A 13,147-nucleotide genomic window follows, 5' to 3' on the forward strand; every position below is an offset into this window, starting at 1 on the left:
AGCTATTTCTATATGATCTACTGAAATTAGCACAAACACTATTGCATCGCATCTCACGTCTCGTTTTCATTCTGCTCTCTTTCTAGAGGTCCTGAACTTTGTCTCATAGCTTTCATCATTTTTCATGCATAAGTCTTTATTCTTAGAAAAAGGTTACAGAATAGGATGATGCAATCCTGAGATACATACATTCACCACGGCTGTAATTTCACTTAAGAAACCCCAGAGGAGCCATGTTAGGGTAAATAGTGTCCGCAGAGACACTCTATGAAATGGAATCTGCCATTCCGTATATGTAGCAGAGGAAAATGAACCTTGAAGGGGTTTTTTTTTGTTTTTTTTTTTTACAATTTACAGTGTTCAAACCAGAGTTATTAAATTAGTGGCTTAGACAGTTTCTGAGATGGAGTCAAATTGATATAATCTATTTGCAGGCTACACTCATTTAATCCTTTCATTGAGATGAGTATTTTAGAAAACTGCTCTCTCTTCAGGCCATGGCTTTGTGGTAAAGGGTAGGTAATACTCTATTATTCAACAGTTAGTAACTTATAGATAATGTCATCTGATTTGCATTCTAGGTACCAATTCACATTTATTTTTAGAAAAAAATGTACATTGAGTTACACTGAGATTAATTTCTCGGTTAGGAGCAATTCTAGGGCTCAAAGCAGGTTTCATGAGAAGGCCGAAATGACTGTGTCTGCTGATAACACTGGAAGGTCTTAGGGGATCAAAAAATAATATCTTTGGAGTTTCCAGCACATATGAAACCAGTAAGGCAATCACTGGGTGTTCAGGGTAACAGGATTAGTCACAACCTTTGTACGATCAAGTCAAGAGAGCCGTGTTTGCCTTTCTCTAAGGACATAGTTGACTCATTTCTCCCACTGCTATCTTTTGGAGAATATTTACAATTTCCAAGAGAGGAATAAATGACCTTCAGTGACTAATATGGTCACAATGACCGTGTGAGACACTGGGCCAAAGCAGGATCATATTAGCATAACCTTAAATATGCAGCATATTTCAGTTCCATGCAGGGACTTGAAGCCTGTTGTACCCAATTACCATACACTCACTTGCTTACCTGGCAATACCAGTTTAGTACAGAGTGTGAACAAGAGGCTGCGGAATCACATCTATGACACTTGTTGGGAACATATCTGTCCTATGATGAACAGAGAAGTGAACATTTTTCATTGAATTTGGTGAAAATTTTGTCACTTTTCAAATAACCATAGCAGTAACAGCCTGGAAAATTAGACCTTTTCAGGAGATTTGCTCATTCTTATCCCCAGAGGTTATATGTACAGCCAGCCACCATTTTAACTAGGCAGCAGACATCAGGCTGATGACAGATTCTACCATGTACATTTGAATCCAGCCCAAGTGTCAACCTGATCAACACAGAAATTATGTTCCATGAAAACCCAGAGAACTGGCTCTTCTAATCTCCTTACTAGAATTACTGGTGTCAGCATGAATTGTTCCTTAGAAAAAAATTCACATCTTTCCATACCCTCCCTTCCTGCCATTAGTTTGATGAAACAGGTAGAAATAACCCTGAACTTGGTATCAGGTGCCCTGAGCTATACTTCTTAGTGATCTTGGGCATGTCATATTCCCTTGGATTTCAGTTTCTCGTTGGCCTCCTCCAGCTTTAATTAATATTCTAACAAACCTGAAAATTGGCACAAGTCTGATGCACTGTTAAACCACAAAGAGAACGAGGCTGACCAAAATGTCATGATGGGTGTGAGCATTTTCTTAGATTTTTCTGGGTTTCGATTTCTCATCTATAGGGTTTCCTAAAGCCTGGAAACAGTGTCAGATTGTGATATTTGTCTATTATTTCTCTCCCTGGCCTTTTCCTGTGCAACACTGCTGCCCTCCTAGAATTGCCCATTTTCCTTCTTCACCAGTTAGTTGACTGCCATAATGATTGCTAATGGCGTACGATCAATGCTGTATGAGAAACGCAAGGCATATCCCTGTGCAAGAGATGTGTAGTTTAAACAAGGAGCTGATTCACTAAAAAAAAACATTAAAAAACAAGAAACCTATTGGTTTTGCAAACCAATGTCACACCAATAAATTCAATTAAAAATTAAAAAAAATTAAAAAACCACCCCACAGTCCTGAGATTATGACTGTAATAGAACGGAGAAGTGCAATGAGCACTGAAATGGAAGTCAGGACACTTGATCCGAATTCTAGCTTTGCTACTTGCTCTCTGTGTGACCATGGACGAGGCCTGTCTTCTCTCCTCAGTTTCCAAATCTGTAGGATGAACGTGTGGGGGAAGGGGTGAGGGCTTGACGCGCTAAAGGTCAGTCATTCTCTACTCTGCCTTTTCACAGTGCCCTCAAGGTCTTTCTGCTGAACCTATTTATTATTGTTTTTGAAGCTCCACTTGGGAGTGTCGTCAGCAACCATTTGTCCTGTCAAGTGGGAATCATGCTGGGTGGCTTGCTTGCATCTACTGGTCTGATCCTGGGCTCCTTTGCCACCAGCCTGAAGCATCTCTACCTCACTGTGGGAGTTCTTACAGGTAAGGGCACATTGTACCACTTGTCTCACCCCACTGCACTCAGGGGTTGTTGAGCACATCAACAGAGCAATAATTCATAAAGTGTTCACTTTGTTAGATGTGTAATTTAGCTGACCTAGCTTATTAAACAGAAGAACTGGAATTGCAATCGATTGTATGACTGTAATGAAAATGCATTACTACTTTCATTCAGCCACATGATAAAAGTAACTGCTGGCTTTCCCTTTTGGCAGCAGTGCGTGGATGAGATTCTGTAGTAAGAAGCACAAGACGTTAGCCAGGGCAACACAACTTTTCAACAATGATCATTCTCCCAATATCTTTGACAAGACATTACAATACTACCTGCCATTGACTCGATAGCCTCTTTTTTATAGTGACTATGATTGTCCAGTAAATGCGAATCTCCAACTTTAAAAAAAAGCCCCTTATTGAGAATATTCTCATATTACACACACTCTCTCAATGTTATGGAAGTATACTTTAGAGAATCATAATGAACCCCAGAGAAAGAGAAGCAGCATATGTGTATTTCATAAGGGGACCTGGCAGGTTCAGGATGGGGTCGGCTGGTGGGACTGGAGTGGCAGTTTGCCCATCACTCTGAGGGGTGCGGAGGGCAGCACTGACCCATGTCCAGACATGGTGCCACAGGGGTATCATGATCAGGCCAATAAATGAATGATACAACTCACAGAGAGGCTATACATCTAGCTCTGTCAGCACAAAAAGGTATCTGTCCCATGTAACCCGTAGGGCCTGCCTGCTAGGGTGTCCAGTCTCCCCAGTTTCCCAGGGACCGCCCTGGTCTCAGCACTGAGTCTCGCACCTGGGCCACCCTTCAGGTGAGGCCAGTTGGGACCACGGGTCCCCCTGTACTGCAGATGGCCACAGGAGCTGGAGGGAACGCTCTGTTTTTCCCTCGACATCAGATGCCATGAATTCCAGGTTTAAGGCCCTTCAGATTTTCTCGACTTAAAAGGAATAGACACTGAAAGTCTTTAAGAGGCTTTCTGCTGACTTTAAGGGATATTTTCAGGTTATTATGTGTATACATGATGTTCATGTATAAAATTGGTACAATGTTTCCCCATGATGTGAAAATACTCTGGAACTTTCATTGGGTGATATGTGCTATTACATCCCAATTCCAGAATGGCATGGATTAGCAGACTTGTGTCTTCACAGGCAGCCAAGATTTGAGGCAATTAACTGGATAATTTTAAGTTAAAAGGAGGTGTTGTTGAGGAGAATGAGCTTCTTAGGTCAGCATTATCCTAAGTTTTTTTGTTCATTCAAATTTAGATTGTATAATAGTTTTTAAGTTCTTCATTTCAATTGTTTTAAGAAGTCGTGTTTCTTTTTTTCTTCCCAAAAAGAAAGTCATATACTTCCCAAATTGTGGAATGACTGGTGAGAGGAGACTCTCTTTAAGATTGGTGTAGAAAACAATTTTAAGAGGGCTAACAGAAGGTTAGATTCTCTTTAACACAAATAACATCATTCTGAGATATTTTCTTTCATTGGCTGTTCTGGGTATACCACTACTCACAGAGTTCTCTTTCTCCCCAGGCCTTGGATTTGCACTTTGCTACTCTCCAGCCATTGCCATGGTTGGCAAGTATTTCAACAGACGGAAAGCCCTTGCTTATGGGATCGCTATGTCGGGAAGTGGCATTGGCACCTTCATCCTGGCCCCTGTGGTTCAGCTCCTTATTGAACAGTTTTCCTGGAGGGGAGCACTACTCATTCTCGGGGGCTTTGTATTGAATCTCTGTGTCTGCGGTGCCTTGATGCGGCCGATCACTCTTAAAGAGGACCCCACGACTCCAGAGCAGAACCATGTCTGTAGAACTCAGAAACAAGACTTTAAGCGCACATCTCCCTGTTCAATTTTGACTAAAGAACGGATGCAGACCTGCCTCTGTTGCTCTTTGCAGCAAGAATACAGTTTCCTACTGATGTCAGATTTTGCTGTACTGGCCGTCTCTGTTCTGTTTATGGCTTACGGCTGCAGCCCTCTCTTTGTGTACTTGGTGCCTTATGCTCTGAGTGTTGGAGTGAGTCCCCAGCAAGCTGCTTTCCTTATGTCCATACTCGGGGTGATTGACATCGTTGGCAATATCACGTTTGGATGGCTAACCGACAGAAGGTAAAATTTATGACACCACAGTCGGTTCCCCATCAGGGAACAGTTCGTTTTGCATTTTCTTCATCCCCTTTCCCCGTAGAATACCTAGGTCTGCATAATGTTAAGTTTTCAATGTCTGAAGGCAACGCCCCTGCTGGTTCGTGTAGTCAGAGGGTGGCAAACTTTTTCTGTAAAGGGACAGATAGTAAACTTTTTTGGCTTTGTGGGTCATCTGATCCCAGCTACCCAACTCTGGGGGTGTGGCCCCAAAGCAGCCGAAGACAATACATGAACAAATGGAAGTGCCTACATTTCAATAAGGCTTTATTTTTAGACACTGAAATTTGAATTTTTCATATAATTTTGACAAGTTACAAAATATTGTTCTTTAGATATTTTCCCTACAACTGTTCAAAATGGAAAGGCCATTTTTAGTCCACAGCTAGTGCAGAGCAGGTCAGGGCTGGATTTGGCCGTAGTTTGCTGACCCCAGCTCCAGATGGTTTAGGGCAGTGGGAATCTCTAAATTTTCAAACACTAGGGCAATTGGAAGTTCTGGTAATAGATTTAATTTCATCCTAAGTCAAGTCAGTCCTCAGGTAAGACCACTGATGGCTGGATGTCATGCTTTTAGTTTCTTTTGATCCACTGCAGAGATGGGCTGGCAGCAGAGAGAGGAGCCCAATCCAGTCTAGGAGGGAGGATCAGGGGCAGCGATAACTCCTTATCTGAGGCCACACATCTATATGTGTGACAGTGCAAATAGAAAATGCTTACATTATAATTTTTGCATTAGAACACCAATGTTGTAAGAAATCTACTGAGTGGTTTTCTCAGCTAATGCTTATCCGTTTGAATTGAAGAAAGCACGCCACTCCTCTTCTCCTAAATGATGGGCTCTTCACATTTGAACTATGACCTGCGAGAGCTATTATCCTGTAGCTTCTCACACATTCTGTCTTTGGTAATTAATCAGGACCCAACTGCCATTCTGCAGTGTTATGAATATAATACTTAGGATTAATTCCACATTTGTAATGATTAAGGAAGATGGGGAGAGCAAGGGGTATTTGTTTTTACAATCAAATAACTCAACAAGAAGCAGCCTGGTGGAGGCCTGATAGAAGGATCTCTGGTCTGATATGTACAACACCCAAGTTCCCGTGCTGGCTCTGCCCCTTATTATCTCTGGGTCCTGGGAAAATTGCCCATCCCTCGTGCCCTCAAGGGCCTTCATCTGTAAAATGGGCCAGTGCAGTATTTGCCTGTAAGGCTCACAGCATTTTGTGAGGCTCACGGCAGGCTCTCGGTGGAAAAACATCTGCGAAGCATAAACTGCTAGTGCTGATAATATATAGAGTCTTTGAAATAATTTGTATCATAGATGTGTTTGGAGCTACAGAGAGAAAATATTAAGGGAAGTACCACTGGGGAGGTCTTGAAATAAGACTTAGTCCAAGTACAAGACCATCATAGTCTCTGGCAAATCATTTTGGTGTCTTCATATTACATCTTCGTATAAGCACTGGGTTATTTATTAAGCATATATGTTGTACCAGATGCCCATGGGTAACATATCTGAAAGCATCTAATATGGTAGACTGCTAGAAAATATTAGTATCTTGAAACTCTGCATGTCATTTTATAGCTATCTTTGGGGTAATCCTATGAGATAGGTAACTTTTCCCTTTGACTGCTAGAGAAATTGAGGACAGAGCGAGGCAGTTAGTAGGTGATAGAACTGGATTCAAACTTGTTTCTAATTTTAGAGCATATATTATTGTCTACCACACCAAGCTTCCTGGGGAGATAAATTCTGTTGGCATTTGCATATGCCAACAGAAAGACAGGAATATACCTGAAACTAATAAAAAATAATACTGAATGTCAACTGTAATTGAAAAATAAAACAAGAAAGCTAGAAAAACAACACAGATAATGCATGATGGGGCAGCCATCTCTATGAATGACTGCAGTGCTTGCAGCTGTGCGGCCTGGCCCTAAAGCTCTCTGGTACAATCTGTGCGCACCGCACTCATTCTTGTTCTTCACATCCACAGGTGTCTAAAGAATTACCGATATGTTTGCTACCTCTTTGCCGTGGGACTAGATGGACTCTGCTATCTCTGCCTCCCACTGCTTCAAACTCTGCCCCTGCTCGTGCCTTTCTCTTGTACCTTTGGCTACTTCGATGGTGCCTATGTGACTCTGATCCCCGTAGTGACTGCAGAAATAGTGGGGACCTCCTCTCTGTCGTCAGCCCTCGGTGTGGTGTACTTTCTTCATGCAGTGCCCTATTTGGTGAGCCCACCCATAGCAGGTAAGTTTCCAGAGAGAACCCCCAACCACCTCTTGTCTTTGTTGTGTCGATGTGAAAATAGTGAACTCAGACACATAAAACGAGGGTGGGGAGTAAGCTGGGGAACAGTGCAAGAGAAAGGGATGCAGGAGCCACCAAAATATCACTTCAACCCTTGTTTTGTAACCTAACCAAGTAGGGACCTTAGCTTCCTTGGAAGGAAAATGTCCCAAATTAGGGTCTTGGTTTCATTCCACACTGATGATAAGAGCAATGGAATGGAGTAGCTGTTCAGCCTTATGTATCAACTTGGGCGCACATCTGACAGGAGTACAGCGTTCTAACAGGAGACGGGTGGTGAAGCTGAAACAAGTCGCAGTGAAGTGTCACGAGGGCCAGCCAAAGGGGCTAGAGCCCTGTGTTCTTTAGAGACTGTGGATAGGTTTACAGTGTTTGTGCAGAGGGATAATATGGTAAGTATTTTAGGAAATGTGATCGAACCATTGATCTGGTCATTCAGGGAGAAGCAGTTAGGATTTCATTCTCACAGTTCAGGAGCAAACTGATAAAAGGCCTAAACTGGGGCTGCCACAGCACAAAAATGAGCTCTGGGGGCAAGGAGGAAGTTTTATAAACAACAACAAATCAACTGAATTTAGCATATGAGGGTGAAGCAGAGAAAGAAATCCAAAATTACTTAGAAAATAATGGCAAGGTTAAAAGAAATAAGGAAGTTGAAGAAAGTGGCCTTGCCAAAAAAAATAAATTTATTAATATTAGGCATTTTGAAATATATGAAATACCCAATAAAATGACTGATAGAGCTTTTTAAGGATGAAATCTAAGCTTTTGGAGGGAGGCCAGATTTGATATACAGATTAGGGAGTCATCAGATAACACATCTAGAATGTTTTGCAAACTGTAAAGTGCTATAAAAATTTACAGTGTGATGAAACAAACGATTCAATAAATATGTAGACACCACCACTGTGCTTGGCGCTGTTGCTATAGCAACTAACGAGTCAGAACCTGTCCCTCCTTCCTGGAGTATGTGGTCTAGACCAGGGTCTCTCAGACTGAAGTCCTGGGGCCACCTGCAGTAGAATCCCCTGGCGCCATTGTGAAAAATGCAGATTCCTTGACCCTCCCTTTGTGATCTGCATCTTTGGGGTGACTTTCAGGAATCTAAAGTCTCAAGCAGCTTTCTTGTGATGCTCAGTCTTACTCAATTGAGACTAATTGGTCCAGCTTATGACCTGCCTAAATTAAAACCAAAGGTTCTCTGAAGACAGGCAAAAAAGAAATAGCCAAACATTTGCCTAGAAGGAAAGAAAGGAATGTTTGAAGGAAGGCAGCATCTTCCTGCTGTTGTGTATAGATAGATAGTTAAGGGTTACTTCCAAACCCCAGCAATTGCTAAAGCAGCAAACAAGGGAACTCTGGCTGTTTGATGGCGGCAGATGAAAATTCCTGGTCAGTTTAAACTCCATGATACAGGACTATATGTTTAGTGCTTCTTCTATGAAAACTGCCCCCAAAATGTTACTGCCTCTTCCCTTCATATCCAACTTTTGTTTGCTAACCCTTAGGAGCAGTGTGATTCTGTTAAAAAGTCATGGGAGGTGAGATGGAATTGGGATTCCTAGATCCTTTTTTCAATCCAGGGTGTTTATTTGGCCAGTCGGGCATTGTACTTCATTGCCAGCTACTGCAGGGTTGGTGTGTGAGTTATTGTAATACTCCTCTTTTACCTTTAAAAGGACAACTCTCTATTCAGTCAGTCTCTCCTGTTTGGTGCTACAGAAATGCAGAAGTAAATCACAAGGTAACTAAAATATGTGAGAGGACTTTGGATTGCAGAAAAGTTTGTGAGGCTTCTAACAATTTCTACACCTCCTTTTTGACTAATGGGTTTGAAGTGGGTGAGAGGAGACACCATATATATATATACTTCTTAGGTGGATTTACTTGGCATATATGTAAAGTCTCCAGAAATTTAACTCTTTTAATCAAAATAATTGCCTGTCAAAGTTCATTTTACCCCATCGATGTCCTGATCATTGCAGCCCATATTTTGCATATCACATGCCCTGGTTCTCCTCAAAATGTACAGCTGGAATAGATGTTGAGAATTATCTGTTATTACAAGAGATTTTTTTAAAGCTGTGATAGCAGAATTATGCTTTCTGAAATTTGTATTTGCAACTTCTAAAGTGGCCCAAAGTTCTGTTTTTCAAACTGGATAGGGTACGATGATCAGAACCAATTGAAAATTTGGATTCTGCTTCATCCAGAAGCGTGTATTAAAGACAGATGTAGTATGGGTGCTGGGAGTACTATTAGCATTCTGTATGATTATTTTCTCCTTGCACCCTAGATAATTAATTGATCCCAATAGTACTAATTTGAATGATGCTACTTTTATCTTTCTACTGTATCTTATGAGATTAATAATAATAAATGATATTTATTTTGTGATTACTAAGAATGTGACATTCTTCTTCCAGGCACTTTACATAATAACAACAATCTATTTTAGGAGTTTCCCTAGAAAATAGAAAGCATTTTTTCAGTTGCTGCACAATATTTTTAGGATATCTGCTTTTTGTGTCAAGACTATAATGGTGGCAACTAGCAATCCATTGTTACCCTTACAGATTATTACACTTCAGAGTGGGTAATTGAATTTTCGACTCAATGATGTGATTTTGCTGTTGCTTGTTACAGGGTGGCTGGTAGATGTGACGGGCAGCTACACTGCAGCATTTCTCCTCTGTGGATTTTCAATGATATTTAGTTCTCTGCTGCTTGGATTTGCTAGACTTGTGAAGAAGATGAAAGAAACCCAGCTGCGGCTCCTTGCCAAAGAATCTGACCCCAAGCTGCAGCTGTGGACCAATGGATCGGTGGCTTATTCTGTAGCAAGTGAATTAGATCAGAAAGACGGGGAATCTGTGGCTCTTGCCATGCCTGGTTACAACCCCACGTGACCAATGGCCTTGAGCCTGGAATCTGTACAGCTGAGAGAGATGGGACCACTGGATTGTATATACTGCTAAAGCGTTTTATTTTGGCAGAAGCATTGTCTTCCAAGGAAATTATTGTTGTTTTGCTAACATATTTATACAGGGAAATAGCAAATAACCAACAAGCTGGACTGGCTCAGAGTTTCCTCTTTTGGGATTTGTATTCACAATGGAACTCATCTTTCAGGCAGTGAGCATCACTCCATTTTACAACATAGCTGATATAATTAGCTGCAAGTTATGACCAAAGCAGGTGACAGTGGGCAGCAGCTTTGTCTCAAACGCTCTGTCCCTCCATCTTTCCCCCTTTGTTAGAAAGGTAAAGGGAAGCATTGATTGATATGTAAGTTTGCTTACTTTATGCTGTTTGGAGAAGGGAGTCAGCTTAGGTGTGGTATTGGAAGGTGAAGATACCAAACTTTTTCATAGTGGAGCTTCTCATTAGGGTTATAAACAGGGTTGTTGAAGAATAGATTCTTCAAAAGGCAGTGATGAATACAGAATGGAGTGACTGGCTCCCCTCCCCTCCTCCTTTGCTACCCCTTGCTTTTGGCAATGGGTAGGCACCACTTTGAGAATCCCAAGAATCATGGAACTCCATGGTTGGAAATGATCCTAAGGGTGGCTGGTAAGATCTTCTTTTTGGAATTATGAAGTGGAAACCGAAAGCTTTTCCCTGTTACTATTATATACAATATTTTGTTTGAATTTGGCATAACATACCAACTTGCAAGGGCAATTTCTGCCTGAAATGTAATACCAACACTTTCCTTTTCTTTCCCTTGGGAAAAAAAGCTCTTATTTAAATTGCAGGCACATTTTTGTTAAGGAATGGAAAAATGTTGGCAGTATTCCAGTGGCCAGGAATTGAATTCCTGAATCAGCAGGTCTCTGGTGAGAGTTTTCTTTTCAGATCAGACATTTAGGTTCATCATTACCCAAAACAAGACTTGGGGGTTTTGCTTGAATATATTATTCTCGAGATATTTTAAAGGTGAGATTCCTTTCTCCCTGTGTTACTTCCTGCTCGATTATCCACTATTCATCTCTTTGTGGATAATTATTAGAAACTTGGTGGACCTTTCCAGCAGAGTGATAAGGCATCTGGGGTCAACCTCAGTATCATAGCACTTTCATAAATTATAGCTATGGTCAGGGGAGAGAGAGGAGGAAATTAAGAAGGCTAGTGGTGTGATATTTTACTGGCCCTGGACAGGTAGCTCAGTTAGTTAGAGCATTGTCCTGATACACCAAGGTTGTGGGTTCGATCCCTGGTCATAGCACATAAGAATCAACCAATGAATATATAAATAAAGTGGAATAACAAATCAACATTTCTCTCTCTCTACAAAAATCAATAAAAAATTTAAAAAAAAAGAAAGCTAGTGGTATGATATTTTACAGTTTGTGGAACTTTTTCACATATATTAGCAGATTGGATTAGAACAGTTTACTAATAGCCACATATGCTACTTTCCAGTGACCTGGGGTAATTTCTGTCTTCAGATTAAATGAAAAGGGATGGCGTGGGAAGAGAAGAGGGCTCGCTGCCCCAGTCTGTCTCGAACCATTTCAGATATGCAGGATGGTAATCCGGAATGCCAGATTATGTTTCACTTGTACACAGGGGCACCTTATGTAATTGAAAAGGGATTTTAATTATTTAACACATTTAAATCTGAATTTCAAGGAACTATTTTGACCCTGGTGGCCATTTAATCCACTCTCCCCCAAGAGATCTCACAAATCCTCTGCCAGAGGTACTTAGAGAAAAAACACAGCAATGAGGAAGATTCTAAGCTGACTAAGCATGTTCGATAAGAGTCTTTGTCTATACTGGATTATTTCATAGAATTATATATTATTACATTGCTTTCAGAATAAAATATTGACTTGATTTTTTAAAAGATTTTATTTTTATTTACTTTTAGAAAAAGAGTTAGTGAGGGAGAAAGAGAGGGAGAGAAACATCAATGTATGGTTGCCTCTTGAGTACCACACACTGGGGAACTGACCCGAAACCCAGGCATGTGCCCAGACTGGGAATTGAACCACTGACCCCCTGGTTCACAGGCCCACACTCAATGCACTGAGCCATAGCAGCCAGGGCCTGAGTTGATTTGATGGGAGAAAACTAATATATCTTAGTTGTTTTCCAAAGAAATTTGAATGGTTACTTTTTATCTTTTTACTTAGTTTGAAAATTTAGTTTTGTACTTTGTCATTTGTAATTTTAAAATAATATTTGGAAAATAGCTGTAAAAAGTCAAAGTTAAAAATGAAGTTAGTATGTTTAGAGTAGCCCTTTACACTAAATGTCGTTTCTTAAACCTTCAAGTCTAAAGATTTTTTGAAATCTAAACTGTTATTAACGTGATTATATATTTTTTCCTAGTAATGATCATAGCTAAATTTTATCTGATCCTGAAATATAATTTCTTTAAAGTATTATAAATATTTATGAAAATGAGAGATCAGAGCTTTTAAAAATTATATAAAATGTTTGGGTTTTTTTACTTTATACATGTATAAATTTGTATTTTATTTTCCTTTTGGGGGCAGCATTTTTAAAGAGCCAGTAGAAAAATACAGATCTTAGAGACTATCATTGTCATCTACACAAAAATGTTTCTATTAAGGTTACATGTTATTTTCAAGTGGAAGGATTCATGAAAATGATGTGTTTTGTGAAATTAAGAAGAAAATTATGGTGGGGTGATCCTAGCTCTTAAATGTTTCTTTATATTACTGCAAGTTCTACTCTGACATTGACAGAATAGGAAAGCAAAGGAAAGTACTATAGATACGCTGTACTGTTCAGCCTCTTTTTCCGATTGTGATTTCTCTAATAGATGTGAAATTTGTACTAATATTTTCTTAATTAAAAGCTTAATAAAATGAGTTTACAGTTATATTTGGAAAAATTTTCCCCCTGTACCAGGGGCTTGGGTGGGAGGGTGAGTGGGCCTGTCTGCGTCACACTAAGAGATGACCGCCATATAAAGATGTGGTAGCAATCAAATGCAGGGTCCGGCACCAATAACGCCCCCTTTTATTACAAATCTTTTATTGCAAAGTCATAAGCATGTAATTCTGTAACATAATAATACCACACTCAAACACAGCATATGACATTT

The 13,147-nt window shown here is 40.3% G+C and overlaps 1 protein-coding gene across 2 annotated transcripts in view; it reads left to right on the forward strand.

The window, feature by feature from the left end:
• Positions 1 to 12,900, forward strand: part of SLC16A12 (solute carrier family 16 member 12) — a 70,978-nt gene extending 58,078 nt beyond the window's left edge. For both annotated transcript variants that reach the window (XM_037156673.2, XM_037156674.2), the window contains 4 exons: positions 2,411 to 2,554; positions 4,127 to 4,706; positions 6,746 to 7,005; positions 9,712 to 12,900. In XM_037156673.2, coding sequence (XP_037012568.2) covers positions 2,411 to 2,554; positions 4,127 to 4,706; positions 6,746 to 7,005; positions 9,712 to 9,974 — 1,247 coding nt within the window. In that variant the 3' untranslated portion in view covers positions 9,975 to 12,900. The remainder of the gene's footprint in view (positions 1 to 2,410; positions 2,555 to 4,126; positions 4,707 to 6,745; positions 7,006 to 9,711) is intronic.
• Positions 12,901 to 13,147: the final 247 nt, after the last annotated feature.

Source organism: Artibeus jamaicensis, unplaced genomic scaffold (assembly GCF_021234435.1).
Source record: "Artibeus jamaicensis isolate MK-2021 breed Jamaican fruit bat unplaced genomic scaffold, CSHL_Jam_final contig_332, whole genome shotgun sequence".
NCBI lineage: Eukaryota > Metazoa > Chordata > Mammalia > Chiroptera > Phyllostomidae > Artibeus > Artibeus jamaicensis.